Source organism: Ammospiza nelsoni, chromosome 23 (assembly GCF_027579445.1).
Source record: "Ammospiza nelsoni isolate bAmmNel1 chromosome 23, bAmmNel1.pri, whole genome shotgun sequence".
NCBI classification, from domain to species: domain Eukaryota; kingdom Metazoa; phylum Chordata; class Aves; order Passeriformes; family Passerellidae; genus Ammospiza; species Ammospiza nelsoni.
This window is the reverse complement of record NC_080655.1, coordinates 4,384,473-4,404,774: the sequence shown is the minus strand read 5'-3', so window position 1 is coordinate 4,404,774 and position 20,302 is coordinate 4,384,473. Positions and strand designations below refer to the sequence as shown.

Genomic DNA, 20,302 nt, shown 5'->3' with positions numbered 1-20,302 from the left:
CAGAACTCCGCCTCCCCGTGACGTAACAACCCGCCCTCCCGGCCGCGCCGTTGCCGCGGGAGCGCGCGCGCGTGCGCGGCGCCGGTCCCGCCCGGTCCCGCCCGGTGACGCGGTGACGCGGAGCGTGCGCGGAGCGGGGTCGGGTTCAAAGGAGGAAACATGGCGGAAAACAAAGGAGGCGGTGGCGGCGGGGACGCGGCCGCCGAGGCCGCGCCGGGCGGCGGCGGCTCCCTGGAGCCTCCCGCCGGCTCGCCGTCCGCCGCCGCGCCGCCCGAGGAGCGCGAGAGCCCCGGGGCGGCGGCGGCGGAGCGCGGCGGCGGCGAGGCCGAGGCCGAGGCGGCGGCGGGGCCCGGTGCGGCGGCGGGGCCCGGCCCCAGCCCGGTGCCGCCGCTGACGCCCGCGGCGCCGGGGCCGTTCTCGCTGCTGGACACGTGCGCGGTGTGCGCGCAGAGCCTGCAGAGCCGGCGGGAGGCCGAGCCCAAGCTGCTGCCCTGCCTGCACTCCTTCTGCCGCCGCTGCCTGCCCGAGCCCGAGCGCCAGCTCACCGTGCCCGTGCCCGGCGGCGCCAACGGCGACGTGCAGCAAGGTGAGCGCGGGGCTCCTCCGGGACATCCCGCACACAGCGCGGGGATCCCCGGGGCTGTCCGGGAGCGCGGGGGGCCGCGATCGGGGGGCTGCGATCGGCGGGGAGCGGGAGCTGTTGGGAGCGCGAGCGCGGATCGCGGCCGGGGCTTTCCGTCCCGGACCTGTTGGAGCGGGCAGAGTTGGTGGGAGGGTGGAGCAGCTCTGCTCTGAGGGGATTGGGATGTTCTGGAGAAAGGAAGCTCCACGGAGACCCCTCAGCCCCTTCCCGTGCCTAAAGGGAGTCTAATAAAAATAAGGACAGAGTTTTTAGCGGCACCTGTTGCGATAGGACCGGGGGTGATGGTATTAAACTGGAGCACGATCGGTTTAGATGAAGTGTAAGGAAGAAATGTTTACCATGAGGGTGTTAAAACATCGGAACAAATTGCTCAGGGAGTGGTGGAAACATTTCAGTGTCAGGCTGGACCAGGCTCCGAGCAACCTGCTCGAATGCGAGATGTCTCTGCCTGTGACAGGGGGGCTGCACTAGTGACATTTAAAGGCTTTTTCCAACCCCAAATACTCTGTCATTCTCTCCCCCTGTGTGTTTTGTGTTGGTGACACAGCGGGGGTGGGCAGCTGCTGGGGTGAAACGTGTCTGGGTGAATTGAGATTCACTCTTGTTGCAGTGTTACCTGCCCAGGTGGGAACGCCGTGTGCGCTGCCCCTGCTTTGCTGAGCACTGAGATAAAACCTCCAGTGCTGTTTGTCAGCTCTGCCCCTACAGAATTTATACCGGGGAACAGGAGTACACTGCTCCTTCCACCTGCTCTTAGCAGAACCACAGCTTGGGTTTGATTTTTCTTTTCTAATATATGTTGAGGGATGGGATTGAAAAGGTTCAGGAGCTTTAGATGGGGTGAGTCACGGGCTGTGTGTACAGAGCAAAGTAGGGCCCTGGTAAGTGGTTTTGCAGGTCCTAAATGGGCTCTCTGGTCAGGGAGACCTTGTTTGGTGACATCTTTACACTCAAGCCCTTCCTGTGTTCCCCAGTGAAGGAATTAACTTGGCTTGGTAGAGATTTTTTCATCCAGACTGTTCAGAAGTCCATCTAGGATGTGATCTTAGGAAGCTCATTGGTGTTAAAAAGATGATGTATTAAACACAGTTTGCCAATGCACTCAGTAAAGCGCTCAGATGGTTTTGTGAACCATGTTTGTAAATTCCAGATTCTACATTTTGTGTTATATCATAGAGTGACAGAGTGATTTGGTTTGGAGGGGACTTCAGAGCCCATCCATTCCACCCCTGCCATGGGCAGGGACACTTTCCACCATCCCAGGGAGCTCCAAACCCCATCCAGCCTGGCCTTGGACACTTCCAGGGATCCAGGGGCAGCCCCAGCTGCTCTGGGCACCTGTGCCAGGGCCTGCCCACCCTGCCAGGGCAGTGATCTGCCAGTGACAGACACAGAACTTGGGAGCAGGGTTTATTTTGTTAGCAATTGGCAGGATTATCTGAGTCCTGCTGTGTCTGTGGGAGGTGCCTTCCCCACAGGTACGGGAACCACTGGGTACAAACTGGAATATCACTTCTTGTTGTACGCATTGTAAGAATTCTTGTTGGTGTGCTTTGGTGTAGAAGGAGTTCAATAAAAAGTTTTAGGCGATGTGAGCAAGGTGCAGGAGCATCTTTGGTGTTAGGAGAGATTGCAGGGCTGGGCCTGGTTAGTCTGGAGAGGGGAAGACTGAGGAAATCCCATCAATGTGTAGGAATATTTCCAGGCTGGGTCAGGGGATGGTGTCAGGCTCCTTTCACTGGTGCCCAGGGCAGGCCAAGGAGCAATGGCCATCAATTATGACACAAGGAGTTCCACCTGAATGAGAAAGAAATTCTTGCTGTGGAGGGTGGCAGAGCCCTGGAGCAGCTGCCCAGGGAAGGGGTGGAGTCTCCTTTTCTGGACACACTCCAAACCCACCTGGACACATTCCTGAGTCACCTGCTCCAGGTGACTGGGTGATCTGCACAGGTGCCTTCCAACCCCAACTGTTGTGGGATTGTCTTGTAGGGCTGTGGATCCAGCTGTGGATCCAGCTGTGGTGCCACCTCAGCCTGCACGAGCACAGGAACTGGCAGCTACATGCTAACATCTCTGGGTATTTTAATCTCTGTTTCCTTAGGAAATTAGGAAATGCTCTTGGGCCAAAATTTGGCTGGATGCAAATATTTCCAATTTTTAGAGGGAATCTCCTCGAGGACTTATAAGGAGAAATTTGTTTCTTTTATATTTGGTACTTTTCCAGTTGGGATTAAAAGTACACCCTGAAATATGGTAGGATTGGCTCATCCTCAGCTAAGGATAGGCCATGGACCAGCAGAGGCATTTTTGTGGGCAGCTCTCTACATCTTCAGGATGGAATCAGTTGAGTGGCACAGGAGATGGGTTACCAGTAAATCAGACATAAAATGGACATTTTTGAGCCTCCTGAGAGGCCTTGACCAGCCATGGAGCAGCAGAGGCATTTTTGTGGGCAGCTCTGTGCACCTTGGGCATGGAATCAGTTGAGTGGCACAGGAGATGGTTACCAGTAAATCAGACATAAAATGGACATTTTTGAGCCTCCTGAGAGGCACCACAGTGCTTAGTCACACAGGTTCCTTCCCTCTTGTGGCAGTCACAAAGTGTGAAGTGTTACTTCCACTTCTGCTGATTCTCAAGTCTCCTTCAGGACGAGCAGGTGCTTTTTCATGAGGGAAGAATTAAAGAGAATAGCTGTACCTGAGGCAGGTTACACTTTGCTGCAGCCTCTCACTGCTGGATTGTGTCCCTGCTATCCTTCAGCATCTCTTCACATAAACCAGAAAAGTACAAATTTTATTTTCCTGGTTGCTTTCTTAGTTTGAGAGTTTGCTCAGTGGGAGCTGTCAGGATTTAAAACAGTAGATATGTGTATTTATTGGGTAAAAACTGTGGAAAAACTTCTCTCAGTGACAGCATCTCCTGTGCCCTCCTGGAGAGTTGGGTCTGGACCAGCATCTCTGCCCCTGCCAGGCTCCCACTCCCTTCAGAGCCACTGCTAAAGAAGGCAGAAAAATGATCTCAATTCCTAAAAGTTAGAGAACCCCTGACTAAAGCTTAAAAGAATTATCTGAAGTTGTGGTTTGCTGTGTTAAAAACAAGTTCGTGGTGGGTCATACCTGTTTTGCTGGTGAAAAAGGTTTATTTTGGTGTTGATTACATTTACGTGGGGAAAAAAATAGATTCTTGTTTCATATGTTTAAAACATAAGCATTTGTTTAACATGAAAAGTAGCATCTCATATTCAGTTTAATTTCTTAATTGGTTATGGGAATGTGCATTTATTTGGTGGATGGATGTTGATTACATTTATGTAGAGAAAAAATAGATTCTTGTTTCATCTGTTTAAAAAATATACATTTGTTTAACATGAAAAGTATCATATTTTCAGTTTAATTTCTTAATTGGTTATGAGAATGTGCATTTTATTTGGTGGGTAGATGATTTTGTAGTGGTGTTTCAGCTGTCCTCTGGACTCCTCCTTTCAGGCTGAATAGTTTATTTAAAGAAATACCTGCATTTATATCACAGTATTCTGGAAAAAAACCAGATTTCAGACTGTAACAGATACTGTAAAACAACTTTTCCTGCACCCACTGCTGCTCCAGCTCCTGGAGGTGAGGTTGTTTTGTGGTTTCACTGCCTGGATGAGATATTTCCAATCTCTCTAAAGAAGATTATCTCAGGAGAGAGAGCGTGGGGCTCTCCCAGCTCCTTGGGAATGTCACAATTCCAATTAGGCTGAAAAGCCAAATGAGCTGCAAAACCTCCACAGTTGGTTGTGTGTGTAAACTGAGGAATAACACATTTACTACCCAGAAATGGGTTTGATATTCAGCTGAATTCAGCTCCTGTACCCAGTGTTGCTGTGTTGTATTAAGCACACATGAAGTTTTTTGCTTTTTTAATTTGCTGTGAAAGGAGCAAATGAAAAAATGTGTCTAATGTGTATGAGGATGTGGCATGTCATTACACTGAGTTTGGTGATGGTTATTGTATTTTCAGTCCAAAAGAATGAAAATTCCTGCATCAAATAAGGCTCTTTAAGCTGTGTAAATGCAGCACCTTAAGTTTTATTAAACTGGATGTGAGTAGACATCACCTGAACTCTTTTGATTCTTTACTTTTCTCCTGTGCTCATAAGTGAGGCTCAAGAATATATGTGGAGTCCTGGAAAATGTTCAGTTCATATTCTGGACTTAGTAAAAATCTTGCTGTGAAACTTAAATTTCAGTCTAAATTAATAGTGTATTGTGAAATATATCCATCAGACAACATTAAGGTATGTGTTATTTTTGTAAGAATTAATATCTGTGGCAGCTGTAATTTTTTTTTCATTATTAAATATAATGTATTGTCAGTTCAGTGTGTGATAATTGCAGTATAGTCAAGGATTGTTCAAAAAACAAAAAGCTGAGCTAGGAGCAGACCTTGAATGCAGGTAATTTTTTAAAATGTATTTTTACTCTGACAGATTTCAATCTGATTGTATCACTCCCTTGACCTGTGAGGGTTTGTTTCAAGGTCTAACCACTGAAATTAGAGCAGGGTTTTGATGTATGGCTGTGAAGAAACATGCTTGGACCATTGCAGTGCTAAGAGAAATAAATATTATGGACAATATTATGGAGTAACTACTATTGGATTTGTCACCCAATCAATGGGACCTGGCAGAGATTCATTCCTGAGAGGGTGATCCCTGCCCAGCCTGAGCCCCTGGAGTTACTGGATTGCACAAGTGCTTGCAAATATTTCCTCAGCTGAGAAGTTTTGTTGTCGTTGTGATGCCTTGAGAAGGCTGAGCTGGGACAGAGAGACCAGACAGAGCTAAAGAATAAAGCTGGGATTTATTAAAAGCCTCAATGGATCCACCTTGGGCAGCACCAGAGCCCAGCCAGGGCTGCACCCAAGATGAAACAAAATGGTCACAAAATGAACCCAGGATGAACCCAAATGGTCACAAAATGAACCCAGGATGAACCCAAATGGTCACAAAATGAACCCAGGATGAACCCAAATGGCCACAAAATGGACAACTGGTCACGGGGTCTCTCACTTTGATAAGTTCTGCTCCATTTGCATCTTGGAGTTCATTGTCCAATTACATCTCCATCCCATGCAGTCCCATCCTTGTTTTTCTCTCTTTAGTCCATGTTGTTTGTGCTCTTGGTGCTGAGATTTGGATCATTTGTCCTTGGTCCCCAGCTGGAGCAGGAATTGTTTTGTCTCCCTACTCTGTGCGCAGAGCTCTGCATCCCCTCATAAAAAGCCCAAACCCACACACTAAAGCAGCACAGAACCTGAAAAATACAAGAGTTAAACCTGAGGCATCAGTTGTAACAGTGTAAACATCTGAGAGCACTTTAATTATCTCCAGCCACTCAGTTCTTCTGTAGGGGAATCAGTGTGCTCCTGCCCCCAGCCCAGGGCTGTGTGGAGCCAGATATCTCAAATGGTGCTGCTTGCTCAGCAGAAATTGGGTTTTGGGAGGGATTGTCAGGGGATGATGTGATGGTTTCATGCCTGTGCTCGTCGTGTCTCCCGTGTTTCAGCAGAATTTAAAGCCATTCTGTGGCACAAACTGGTTGGAGTGGGCATCGCATGGGGTGGCAGGGCCAGGTGTGCCCAGCCCCAGCCCCACCAGAGCTGCTCTGGTGACAGCAGTGACAGGAGGTTCCTCCAGCTGTGCTGGGGTGAGCAGTGCTGGAACATCCTCCTTGGGGAGCAGAAATCCCTTTGTTCCTGCTGCCACTGGCCTGGGGGAATCAGAAAGACAGAAACTTCCACAGACACTGAAGGGTTTGATCTGCAGCCTTGGGAGAAGCCTGGATTGATGTAAAAATAAAATACACAGACATTTAGCAGAAAAATAATAAATTTATGTTTCTATAGCTGTAATTAAGAATATACCTTATGTAAGTGAGAAACTGTATTGATAAGAGGGTGAAGGGTTTATCATGTAGGGGTGGGGTTGTACAGAATAAGCTGAGAGTTTAGAAGTTATAACAGAAGCATTTGTGTACAAGTGAGGCAGAAGCCATTGGACAAAAGTATCCTCAGTGTGCCAGTAGTAAGAAAAAGTGATAGGTTAGAAAAGCAAAATAAACCCTGTAACAACTGTCCGTTGGCTTAGAAAGTTCTATATCGGGTTGTGACAAAGAAACTTGTGATTACTCTTGAGTTATGGCTGAGTGCCTGCTCCTCTAAAATCCCACAGCCTCTGAGACTGATGTTTATGTGAGGAATAAATCATTTTAGTTTGAAAATAATCCCATCCTTTCATTTTTAGCAGTGCCACTGATGCTGTCCATCCCTTGCTGTGCACTCTGGGCTCTGCCCCTGCCCCACAGGCAGTGCTCAGGTCTCTCCTCACCCCTGTGAGCTCCAGCCCTGAGCCCTTGGCTCACCACTGCTGGGTTTGCCCCAGTTTGGGAGGCTGTCCTGTACTGGGAGCCCTGTACTGGCCCAGCGTGGTTCCATACTGGGAGCCCTGTACTGGCCCAGTGTGGTTCCATACTGGGAGCCCTGTACTGGCCCAGTGTGGTTCCATACTGGGAGCCCTGTACTGGCCCAGTGTGGTCTCCTGGGGTGCTGAGCAGGAGGAGGTATCATTGTCACTGCTAAAAATGAAGGGATGGAACTATTTTCAAGCGAAAACAATTTATTGCTCAGTGAACATCATTCTCAGATTCTGTGAGATTTTAGAGGAGCAAGCATTCAGCCATAGCTCAAGAGCAATCATGAGATTTTTCAGTTATTAGGCAATATAGAAATTTCTGACCCAATAAACAGTTGTTACAGGGTTTGTTTTGCTTTCCTGACCTATCACCTTTACTTACTTCTACTGCTCTGCAGATACTTTTATCTAATGGGCTTTTTACTCACAGGCCCACCTGTGTTTCTATTAGAACTTCTAAACTCTCAGTTTATTCTGTACAACCACACCCCTACACTATAAACACTTCACAATTTTGTCAATAAATTTTCTCATTTACTTAAGGCATATTCTTACTTACAACTATAGAAGCATAAGTTTATGATTTTTCTGCTAAGTCTCTGTGTATTTTATTTTTACATCAATCTAAGCTTTTCCCAAGGCTGCAGATCGAACTCTTGAGTGGAAGTTTCTGTTTTTCTGATTCCCACAATTAGGGATGGCTTTCCTTGTCCTGCTGGTGCAGCCTGGGACACATTGCTGTCCTTTGAAGGATCTGCTCCTGGCTGCTGTTCAACTTGTTGTCCATAATACTTCAAACATTTTATTTTAGGGTATTGAGGTCAAACTTACTTATTTATCCTCTTTTTTTATATAGTTTAGTACTCCAAATGTTATGAAACATCTAAAAAATTGATAAAGATTTTTGTGCTACACATCAGAGCTGAATCTTACAGGAATTCTAGTGTGTAAGTAGAGGTGTTTAGGAACACAAGTGTTTGGGGCCAATGTTAGAAAAAACTTTGAATTTATTAATTTGAACTGCTGGAAAGACTCCCTGTGATGTCCCAGTGAGGAAGAGGATCCATAAGGTGCTGCTGAGGTGCAAAGGGATTTTTGGATTTCATACATCTTGTGCATGATCTGCCCTCCCTTGTTCATGTCCATGATCTCATCAGATCTGTGCCATCCTCATTCAGATCAATAACTCTCTTTAATTATTCCATTATTGCTTTTTGTTCTCTGAGATTTCAGTGTGGTTGGGTTGGGCTGTGATGTGTTTATTTTGAGTGAATTTGGAGCCCTCAGTGTGGTGCTTCTTCTAACAGTTCCTTATTTTGCTTTGGGTTTAGGCAGTAGATGAATTTCCTTGGCTCCTTGTGTGTGTTCCCCTTTTCTTTCACCCCACCTTCTCCTTCTCTCTCAGGGCTGGAGGCTTCTGAGTGTTTGTAAACAAAAACTAAAAATCCAGATCAAGAGGATGGCTGTAGGTGGGTTTGGTGGGGGAACAGGTTAATTCTTACTGGCTCAGGGAACCTTGCTGTTGTACAGCTGGTCTCAAATATCTGAGGGAATTCCAGAAGAAAATGCCCAGAAGGGTGGGTAGGGAGCAAAGAAGATTCAGAAAATTCCAGTTTTGTTCTGGTGCTGAATCAATGGGTATGAGTTGAACACACATTGAATTCCTGAATATCAAGCTGGAGTGGGGACAGCGGGCAAAGAGTTGACATGTTGTCTCTGTTTTGATCCTGCAACACTGGAAATATAGAAAAATCAACCATCCTTGAAATTTGGCCGTATTTTAGTATTGTTGGTATTGATATGTCAGCCTGGAGAGAGCAATTCTAAGCAGGTTTTTCATACTTGTTTTATTGAAACTACTTCCAGATGAAACTGTTGAAAAAATTACTTGTTTTGAGATGCATTCAGAGAATCATAACCCTTGGGAAGTGTTAAACTTGTGTATGTGTGTGTGTGTATATATATATATATATATATATATATATATATGTAGGTAAGTGTTAAATATATAAAAAGCTATAAATATTAACAGAATTCTGAGTTACAATTAAGAAAAATACTTGTTTTGCAGCTTTAGGTGTGAGTTGGGAGTGGTAAATTAAAAGCAGCTTCCACTTGAAAGCTGAAGGTTTTTGCAGTGTTCCACAGTGATTTGCTGCTGGATTTTTGGCAGGGTTTTTAGCAGCTTTTCTGTTTTTTAGGAAAACAAAATGAACTTTCCTCCTGAGTTTACCTCAGTTTGGTGCTTTCTGACATGCTTTGGTGCCTGTGCTCTGGCTCAGTGTGCTTTATCTCCACCCTAAGCACTTAAAAGGATTACAGAGATGCTGCTCTCATTAGTGTTCTTAAAGTCTTGGGCAAATCAGGAGATCTCATTTGCAGTTTAAGGAGATGCGCCTGCAGTTGTGTAACTGTCAGTGAAATAAATCTGTGTGCTGCTGGGACAGAACCTTCTCCTGGGCTCCTTGGGTGGGAAGGGCAGGTCCTGGAGCTCCAGGAGGGTTCTTGTTGTGTTTTTGGTTTCATTCCTCCTGTCTTGCACTGACTGGGGCTCCCAGTGGGACAAGGAGCATTGCTGGGATGTCCCAAAATTCCCATTTACAGCATTCCCATGTGGGCTCTGCTGCAGCTCCCAGCAATGTGCTGCTCCCATGGGCAGGTTCCTGGAGCTCCTACACGTCCATCCCTGAGCACATTGCTGGGTTTTTATCAGTGCTTTGTGCTGCTCCTCAGCTCCTGAAAGGCTCAGGAGACCCCATGGGAGTCTCCTCTTTCCTCCCTGAATCTCCTGGCAGGGAGAAATGGCTCAGGTGAGGAGGTGAAACCCATCTCCCTTTGAGCAGGGCTGGCAGTGCCAGGCTTTTCCTGCCTGCTTTACTGGACACTGGCAATCCAAATTTCCAGATTGGAAAACTAGAAAAAAAAACCCCAAAATTGGATAGGAAACTATTCCTGCTTCTCCCTTTAGGCAGAGTGAAAGGAAAAACCAAACTCCATTTGGGCCGAGTGCTGTGTGTGGCAGCAGTGGGGGACAGGGAATTTGTGTGATTGGAAATATTTTGGCTGTTCTGCAGAAACGTGGGACCAAAAGCAAAATCTGATCTGAACTCTGTATTCATTAATTGGGAATAGGATGTAAGGGAAGGGGAAATGTGGTGCAGAGAGTTGTGGAAGAGAGGTAATGAGTATTTTTGGTTGTTAGTGTTATTATTATTATTATAATTATTACTACTACTACTACTACTACTAATAATAATAATAATAATAATAGTGTTATTTTTGGTTGGAGCTTATGGTTATTACAGGTCTTGTGATAGAAACAAGTGGAAAACTGAGCAATATTGGTCCTCTAAAGTACAACTAAAGAAGCTTGAAAGCCACTACTGTTATCTGCAGCTCCTGTAAAATAGTTCATAAATTCCTGTGGCCTTTTAGGTCCAAAGCATGATTCTCCCTGAATTTCTTCATACTGATATCCACAGCAGCACCTGGGGGTGGCTGGTGAAGTTTGTAGGGTGCTGTTCTGCAGAAATGTGGGACCAGAAGCAGAATCTGATCTGAAATCTGCATTATTAATTGGGAATAGGATGTAAGGGAAGGGGAAATGTGGTGCAGAGAGTTGTGGAAGAGGGATAATGAGTACTTTTGGATGGATAATAATAATAATAATAATAATAATAATAATAATAATAATAATAATAATAATAATAATAATAATAATAATAATAATAATAATAATAATAATAATTCTGTTTGGAGCTCGTGGTTGTTACAGGTCTTGTGATAGAAGCAAATGGAAAAATGAGCAATATTGATCCTCTAAAGTACAACTAAAGAAGCTTGAAAGCCCATTCCTGTTTATCTGCAGCTCCTGTAAAATAGTTCATAAATTCCTGTGGCCTTTTAAGTCCAAAGGATGATTCTCCCTGAATTTCTTCATGCAAGTGCTGATATCCACAGCAGCACCTTGGGAGTGGCTGGTGAAGTTTGTGGGGTGCTGTTCTGCAGAAATGTGGGACCAGAAGCAGAATCTGATCTGAATTGCATCATTAATTGAGAATAGGGCATAAAGGGAGGGGAAATGTGGTGCAGAGAGTTGTGGAAGAGGGATAATGAGTACTTTTGGTGGTTATTATTATTATTATTGTTAATTTTGGTTGAAGCTCATGGTTGTTACAGGTCTTGTGATAGGAACAAATGGAAAACTGAGCAATATTGGTCCTCTAAAGTACAACTAAAGAAGCTCGAAAGCCCACTCCTGTTATCTGCAGCTCCCGTAAAATAATTCCTGTGGCCTTTTAAGTCCAAAGGATGATTCTCCCTGAATTTCTTCATACTGCTATCCACAGCAGCACCTTGGGGGTGGCTGGTGAAGTCTGCAGGGTGCTGAATTGTTGTTTTTCAGCACCTGGAGCTGAGCTGTGTTGCTGCAGTTAATGCTGAGGGCAGGGTTTTGGTGACAGCTCCGTGAGGCACAAAGGAACTGCTGCACAAAGGGTTTCAGCCCCTGTGCAGGGTTTCACGTGGTGTGGTCACAACTTCCTGAAAGAAAGAAAAGAAACTTCCCCTTTTCTCAGTTCTTTGCTTCAGTTCCTTGCTGCTCTTGACCTCTGCAGCAACAATTTACAGCTCAAAAAAAATCATATAAAGCCATCTCTGAGGCCATTGGAAATATTCATGGTAATATTTAGGCTTGAGGGAGGTCATAAACCATCAGAATTTGTGTGAATGTGTCTTATTTTAATTCACCTGTGATCTGAAAAATAAAATAGTGGTTTTTACTATGTGCTAATGCTTTTGGCAAGCAGAGTTACAGTGGGAATGTTTATACCAACACTAATGTGTTTATTGTTTTTCTGCATCAAACAAATCATAGTAAGTTCTGCTGGAGTATAAATAGGATGATGCTTCTGTATTTACTTTTATTTTTTTAAATAAGGTTTTTTAAAAATTGAAACTGACAGTGAAAACTTGTTTTTCACAGAGGTTATATAAACATTTGAATCTTAGTTTGTCCTAAAACACATTCTCACTAAACTTTTTGCCATAAACTTTGTTAGCTCACAAATTATCTCAAGTTTTGACAGCTAAGAATCTTTTTTTCTATGTAAATGCTATTTCAGTGTGATTTTCTCCACTTTTCCCTCTTGCCTTAAAAAATTAGCCACATCTGTATCTTTTCAGTACATTCATTTCTAGTACAAATGCTGCTGCAGTAATTTGGTTTTTATTAGATTAAAAGACCAGGATATGAGATGTTTAGTGGCTCGTGTATTATTGGAAAGCTGCTGTTGGAAATAAAGGGTGTTGAGATGTGAAAAAGGAGTGTAATGTGCTAAATGAGAATGGCAAAGCCTTGAATTTGGGTTTTGATCTCTTGAGGTTTGTGCAGAACACTTGGGGCATTTTGTGCAGGTTTTATTTGAATGTGGAGGTGCAGAAATTGGGTGTTGGATTACCCCTGGCCAGAATCCAGGCTGTGGGCTCTCACTTGAATCAAAACCTTGATTTTTTAAGCTTTCAGTGGTTTGGCTTCTTTAAAACCAACCAAATTGCCTTATAGGAAGGGATTTTCATCTGTAGAATTTGGCTTTTCTGTTGTCTAGAGATTACAGATCTTGAGCTTCTTGTGTTTTGTTGTTTTCCTGAAATATTTTGTTTAACCCAAGGCAGCACTAAAAATCAAATTTAGGTTTGGTTTTGATGGACTGGTTTTAATGGTAAATATCTGAAATTTCTGTTTTGTAAGTTTATGCACATCAGCTGCTGCATGGCTTTCAGCTGGTATTCCCTACAGAATTTTGTCTCTCAGTTGTCAGAAAACCTCAAAGTTCTGCGTATGGCGAAGGTTTCACTGTGTGTGAAAGCTCTTGGATGTGTAGCTGCTGCAGAACTTGTTATTTTTCATATCCTGCTTTTGAGATGTGTGTGGTTTGATGAGACAGGGAATTTTTAGTTGGATTGTTGCTGCTCTGCAGTGAATCTCCTGTGTTCTGAAGCCATCATTAATTTTAGCACTTGAAAAAAATTAATGCTACTCCACTGCTAATGTAATTAATCTCCCTGAAATCAGTCCTACTGTCCTAATTGAAGATCCACAAGGAGCTGAGCATCATTTAATTACACTTCTCAACATTGTTTTAGTGTGTAAAAATACCCAATGGCTTGGAAAGCTTGAAGATTATATTCTCAATAAATTGTATAGGAATTTGATTTGAGATCCAGTGACACTTCTGTGAAGTGTGAGCCACTACCTAAGTTATAAATAGGTTTTCAGACCTTTATGGGGGCTGTTCATAGACATCTTTAAATGTCAGTTTGCTTCATGTGGTAACTCCTTTGCAGCTCTGCTGAGGATTTAAAACTAATTTAGTGATTACAAAGGATAACAAAGCAAGATGCTGGTGTTTTAGTGCTTCATCTGCCTCCCTGACCTCATGGAAATAAATTATATTTAAAATCTACCTGGGAGAACACTGAGACATGCTGTGGCATTTTCAGGAGCATCCCTGAAGTCCCCCAGCTATCTGGGCACAGCCCTCTTAATGCTTGAGACAGGCTGGACCATAGACTGTTCTAAAAAATAATCTAAAAACCACAAATATATTGAATTTTGTTATCTAAAATCAACAGGGGAAAAAATTAAATATTTGTTTAGGGACAATAAATTACTTTGCTGAAAAGTCAGAAATTTTGGGGAAGAAATAAGTAGGAAAAACTGAGTTTCATGTAGAAATTAGGAAAATTAGGGAAATCCCCAGCAAGGTGGGGCATCCTTTTCTGTAGAGGTCTGTGAGTATTTTGGGATTTAGTTGAGGGAGTGTATTTTGGGGTGAAACCTGTTCCACACCTGTAATGGCAGGATTTTAATGGCAATGCCAACCTGGGATCCTTTACCCAGGTGAGAGGAGGAGTTTGCTTTGTGTTTGGTGCTTCTGGGCAGGCTGATTTGTGAGTTTTGCTGCCCTGAGAGCCTGTGGGGGATTGCAATGCTGTGAGTGTCCCTACAAAGGGGAGAGAAAATGATGCATCTGACTCCATGGATATCAAAATGCTAATTAATGACTTTATTATACTATATTTATTTATATTTATTATACTATATTTACTTTATTATACTATGATATTGTTTACTTTATTGTACTTATTTACTTTATTATACTATATTATTCTAGGCTAATTAATGACTTTATTATATTTATTTCTATTTATTATACTATAATTACTTTATTATGCTATAATATTATTTACTTTATTGTACTTATTTACTTTATTATACCATATTATTCTAGGCTAATTAATGACTTTATTATACTATATTTCTATTTATTATACTATAATTACTTTATTATACTATAATATTATTTACTTTATTGTACTTATTTACTTTATTATACCATATTATTCTGGGCTAATTAATTACTTCATTATACTATATTTATTTATTTATATTTATTATACTATATTTACTTTATTATACTATAATATTATTTACTTTATTATACCATATTATTCTAGGCTAATTAATTACTTTATTATACTATATTTATTTCTATTTATTATACTATAATTACTTTATTATACTATAATATTATTTACTTTATTGTACTTATTTACTTTATTATACCATATTATTCTGGGCTAATTATTACTTCATTATACTATATTTATTTATTTATATTTATTATACTATATTTACTTTATTATACTATAATATTATTTACTTTATTATACCATATTATTCTAGGCTAATTAATTACTTTATTATACTATATTTACTTTACTGTACTTATTTACTTTATTATACTCTACTATTCTATGCTAATTAATTATTTTATTATACTATATATTCTATACATTTAAAACTGAATCTGCCAATCACTCAACCCTGCACACACTGCCCAGAATCTCGTGATTGTCACCCTCAGTCCTGACACACACACACACACCTGGCCCTGACAGGCCAAGAGAACAAAACACCCTCACTGTGGGTAAATAATCTCCATATTGCATTCTGCTTTTTGCACAAACACAGGCACAGCAAATGATAAGAATTGTGGTTTTTTTTCTCTGATGTTCAGAGAATGTGAAACCTAGAAACAATCCTGGGAAGAATTGTGCCTTGCTTTTCTCTGTGAGGAGAAATGTGGGGCTACAGTGGGGTGCTGTGTTTTGCTGCCCTGAGAGCCCGTTTTGTGCTGTGTTTTGCTGTGTTTTCCTGTGTTTTGCTGCCCTCAGAGCCTGTTTTTGCTGTGTTTTGCAGTGGGGGTGATCAGGTGCCCCATCTGTCGCCAGGAGTGCCGGCAGATCGACCTGGTGGACAATTACTTTGTGAAGGACACCTCGGAGAGCCCCAGCAGCTCCGACGAGAAGTCAGAGCAGGTAAGGACTGTCCTGCCCCAGCCTCTGCTCCCTGGGGCTGCCAGGGCTCCTTAGGTGCCTTTTCCCCACCTCTCCTCTGCTCTCTGGTCCTGTCACTGCTCCCCAGAGTGATTCTGGTGCCTTTTTCCCCAACCCTGCTCTGATCTCTGGTGCTGAGAGTGCTCCCCAGGGCACTCCTGGTGCCTTTTCCCCTCCCCTTCCTGCTCTCCTGGGCTGCCAGTTCTCCCTAGGGTGATGCTGGTTCCTTTTCCCCCCAACCCCTTCTTCTCTCTGGGGCTGTCAGCTCTCCCTAGAGCAATTCTGCTGCCTTTTCCCCACCCTTCCTCTGCTCTCTGGGGCTGGCAGAGCTCCCCAGATGATTCTGGTACTTTTCCCCCACCCCTCCTCTGCTCTCTGGGTCTGTCAGCTCTCCCTAGAACAATTCTGGTGCCTTTTTCCCCTCCCCTTTCTGCTTTCTGGGGCTGTCAGTTCTCTGTAGAACAATTCTGGTGCCTTTTTCCCACCCTTTCTCTGCTCTCTAGTGCTGCCAGTTCTCCCTAAAACAGTTCTGGTGCCTTTTCCCCAGCCCTGCTCTGCTCTCTGGGTTTGTCAGTGCTCTCTAGAACAATTCTGGTGCCTTTTCCACCTACCCTTTCTGCTTTCTGGGGGCTGTCAGCTCTCCCTAGAACAATTCTGGTGCCTTTTCCCCAACCTTCCTCTGATATCTGTGTCTGTCAGCTCTCCCTAGAACAATCCTGGTGCCTTTTCCCCTCCCTGCTCTGCTCTCTGGGTTTGTCAGTGCTCTCTAGAACAATTCTGGTGCCTTTTCCCCACCCCTCCTCTGATCTCTGGTCCTGTCAGTGCTCCCCAGAACAATCCTGGTTCCTTTTTCCCCCAACCCTTTCTGCTCTCTGGCCTTATCAGTGCTCTCTAGAACAATCCTGGTGCCTTTTCCCCAACCTTCCTCTGATTTCTGTGTCTGTCAGCTCTCCCTAGAACAATCCTGGTGCCTTTTCCCTTCCCCTTTCTGCTTTCTGGGGCTGTCAGCTCTCCCCAGAACAATCCTGGTGCCTTTTCCCCCTCCCCTTTCTGCTCCCTGGGGCTCTCTAGGATAATTCTGGTTTCTCTTCCCCCCCAGGTGTGCACCAGCTGTGAGGACAATGCCAGTGCTGTGGGATTCTGTGTGGAGTGTGGCGAGTGGCTGTGCAAGACCTGCATCGAGGCTCACCAGCGAGTAAAGTTCACCAAGGACCACATGATCAGGAAAAAAGAGGATGTGTCCTCAGGTGGGTGTTGGGTGTCACTTTGTCCTGCCTGCTCCAAAAGCCTTTTCTCTTTTTATGTTAAAAAAAAAAAAAAAAAAGGAGGAGGATGATGGTAACAACCAGCTCTGTGTGTTTCCTTTCCCCCAGGATTTGGGAAGAGTGCAGTAAAAATTACCAGTGCAAAATTAGAAGCTGTAAAAATGGAGGTAGAATTGAATTTATAACAGTGATACTTTGTGCATTTGCAAAGGATTTCGATCCACTCTTAATAGTCTTGCTAGATTAGTAGAATTCTAGAGTAGTAAATTAGTAGAATTAGATTGTTTAGTAGAACAAATAACTAAATGGAGGGGTTGAAATATGGAGAACTGTGGCATATTAAAAATCTTATCCATTCCAAATCTTGTCCAAGGAAATTAAATTACCCATTTTGTTGTATTTTATTATGAGAAGCAATTATAGTTCTCTCTGTAGAAATGTGTATATAAGTTTACATAGTTGTATAATTTATATAGTTAAATAGTTATATTGATGTATTTTATATAGTTAAATAGTTATATAATTTATATAGTTAAATAGTTATATAATTTATATAGTTAAATAGTTATAACTATATATTTTATATAGTTACATAGTTATAGTTATATAGTTTATAAAGTTATATGGTTATATAATTTATATGGTTATATAATTTATATAGTTAGTTATAACTATATATTTTATATAGTTACACAGTTATAGTTACATAGTTTATAAAGTTACATAGTCATATAATTTATATAGTTACATTATTTATATAGTTATACAATTTATATAGTTAAATAGTTATAACTATGTATTTTATATAGTTATATAGTTATAGTCATTTAGTTTATATAGTTATAGCTATATATTTTATATAGTTACCTTCAATATATTCTGTTACTTTGTACTGATATTACTGAGGAAATGTAGAATTTGAATCTGTTTTAGGTTTAATCTCTCAGTGAGCAAAATTGAATATGTGAAGTGTATGTAGGGTTTGTTCAGCTGTGCAGCCTTATTAGAAGTAAATTCTTGAGCTGTTGTTTGATCATGTATCATTTGTAGCCTATTGAGGTAATGTGGAAAATCATCTCACAACAGGTCCAGCCTATCTGGATTTTATCATTTGTGGCCTGTTGAGGTCATGTGGAAAATGTTCTCCAAACAGGTCCAGGGTATCTGGATTTTAGATTAGAAAATTCTGTTTGTACATGGGTTAAAAGTTCTGATTTAAAGATTTGTAGGTTCTCCACAATCTGGATGTGTCTGAAAATAACATTGAGGAAGAGAGATCTCAACACTTTGCTCTCTTCATTTAAATTAATTTAAAATTAATTAAGATCTCCATAATTGTTTTATTGTGTCCTTTCAAAGGAACAAACACTACTTTTCTTTCTAGAAATTGTTTAGTAGTTAAAAAGTTTATTGTTGAGCTTAGTTCCTTTAGACAGGGATTTTATTTCATTTGCTCTATCAAATAAACCTCATTTTGGAGAGGCTTCTCTTTATGTCTTAATGAACATTTTTAATAAGAAATATTATCCATTTAAGATTCAATGTATTAAGCCTCACAGATGAGAAACCCTTAAATTCAATCAAATTATAAGGCCCAAGAAAGAATTACTGATGTTTTTACAAGGAATGCTAAATTGTGACTTTAAATGTGATATTACAGCTCAGCTTTCCCTTTGATACCTGCTGGGAAGGGGCTGAAAAGTGACTTCCAAAACCAGAAAGTTTATAAAGTTTATAAAAATATAAAATTATATATAAATAATATAATGTAATACTATAATTATATAATACTATAATTCTATAATATTGTAATAATATCAATATTATAATTATAATATACAATATATATTTATATTTAAATATAAATTATTTAAATTATAAAATAGAAAATATTTTATATTTTAAATATAAAGTTTATAAACTAAAGTTTATAAAATAAACTTTCCATCAGAAATTGTATTTATTGTGATTGTGGGGAAGGGCTGGTCATTGGTTTTTTTTCTTCTTAGACTCAAAGACGTGCCCTGGAGACTTTAAATTTCTCTCAGTGAGTGGCAGCTGTAGGTTCATCAGCTCTTTCTTTACAATATTGTAACTTGCATGATATAACCAGCTTCAGAAACATTGGAGAGTGAGGGAAATTCATTTAAACCCTACCTGCTGTACCTTCCAAAGGCTGCTTTCCTCTTTGCTAAGCTCAAAACATCCACTATACAGAATTTTTCGTAAACCCAGAGTTATTTTTTGCCATTATTTGTTATTTGGGGGTTTAGGTAACTTTTAACACAGGCAACATTTGCTTTGCAGCTCCCACTTCAGCTGTGTTTGATTAAATGAGGTGTTTGAAGGGATAAGCTGGAAAATCCATGAGGTAAAAAGGGTTTTAAAAAACCTTAAAAAAAGGTTAAAAAGGTTTAAAAGGTTTGAGCCATCCTTCAGTGTGTCAGAGGTGAAATTATATGGAATTAAATCTTTATAAAGATGAAATGAAATCTTTATAAACACATGTACACTGTGCTGGTGTACATGTGTTTATAAAGATTGTGTGCAGTCTTACAGCGCCTTTTGGGTGCTCATGAGAAAAGATGAATAAATAAATAAAGCAAAATGAATCAATAAAGAAAGAAAACAGCTCTAAACCACTGGCACTGTAAATCCCAGAGTTATGGAGGTTGGGAAAGAGCTCTGAGCTCATCAAATCCAACCCCTGACCTGAAGTTCTCACAGTAACCTCAGCCTGAGAGCACATCTGGAGGTGCCTTTGCGAGTTCTTGGTTGTTGCTGGAAGTTAGTTGGGTTGTTTTGCTCTTCAGATTGTCTCAGTTTTATCTTAAAATGCACAAATGGTTTATTTTTAAAAACAGAAGCCGTGGGAGCATCTGGTCAACGTCCTGTTTTCTGCCCTGTCCACAAACAAGAGCAGTTAAAACTTTTCTGTGAAACCTGTGACAGGCTGACATGCAGAGACTGTCAGTTACTGGAGCACAAAGAACACAGGTACAGATATACAAATATTCTAAATATTTCTGAACTCCTGTGCTGTGCTGTCTCAGAGGGTGAAGTGACATTGATGGGAGCTGCTTGTGTTGGAAATTCTGCTGCATTTACTCCTGGTTGGACTGAAGCCATCCCTTGCAGAGAATTGTATTTTTTGTGAGGAATGATGAATCTGATTCTGTGTTCTTAGAAGGCTAATTTATTATTTTGTGATCTGTATTATATTAAAGAATACTATACTAAAGAATACAGAAAGATACAGACAAAAGGCTAAAAGATAATAATGAAAAATTTGTGATTCCTTCCAGAGTCCCAACACAGCTTGACCATAATTGGCCAATAAATCAAAACAATTCACATGAAACCAATCAAACAAGCACCTGTTGGTAAACAATGTCCAAACCACATTCCAAAGGAGAAGCAAATCAGATAATTATTGTTTTCATTTTTCTCTGAGGCTTCTCAGCTTCCCAGGAGAAGGAATCCTGGGCAAAGAGATTTTTCAAAAAATGTGGTGGTGACAGAGAACCTGTGTGGAGT

At 41.6% G+C, this 20,302-nt stretch overlaps 1 protein-coding gene across 1 annotated transcript in view; it reads left to right on the top strand.

Annotated features, from left to right (window-relative positions):
- Nucleotides 1-159: 159 nt before the first annotated feature.
- Nucleotides 160-20,302, top strand: part of TRIM33 (tripartite motif containing 33) — a 47,331-nt gene continuing 27,188 nt past the window's right edge. Inside the window, exons 1-4 of the mRNA XM_059487883.1 lie at nt 160-586; nt 15,364-15,482; nt 16,600-16,747; nt 19,630-19,762. Of these exons, the coding sequence (XP_059343866.1) occupies nt 160-586; nt 15,364-15,482; nt 16,600-16,747; nt 19,630-19,762 (827 nt within the window). The remainder of the gene's footprint in view (nt 587-15,363; nt 15,483-16,599; nt 16,748-19,629; nt 19,763-20,302) is intronic.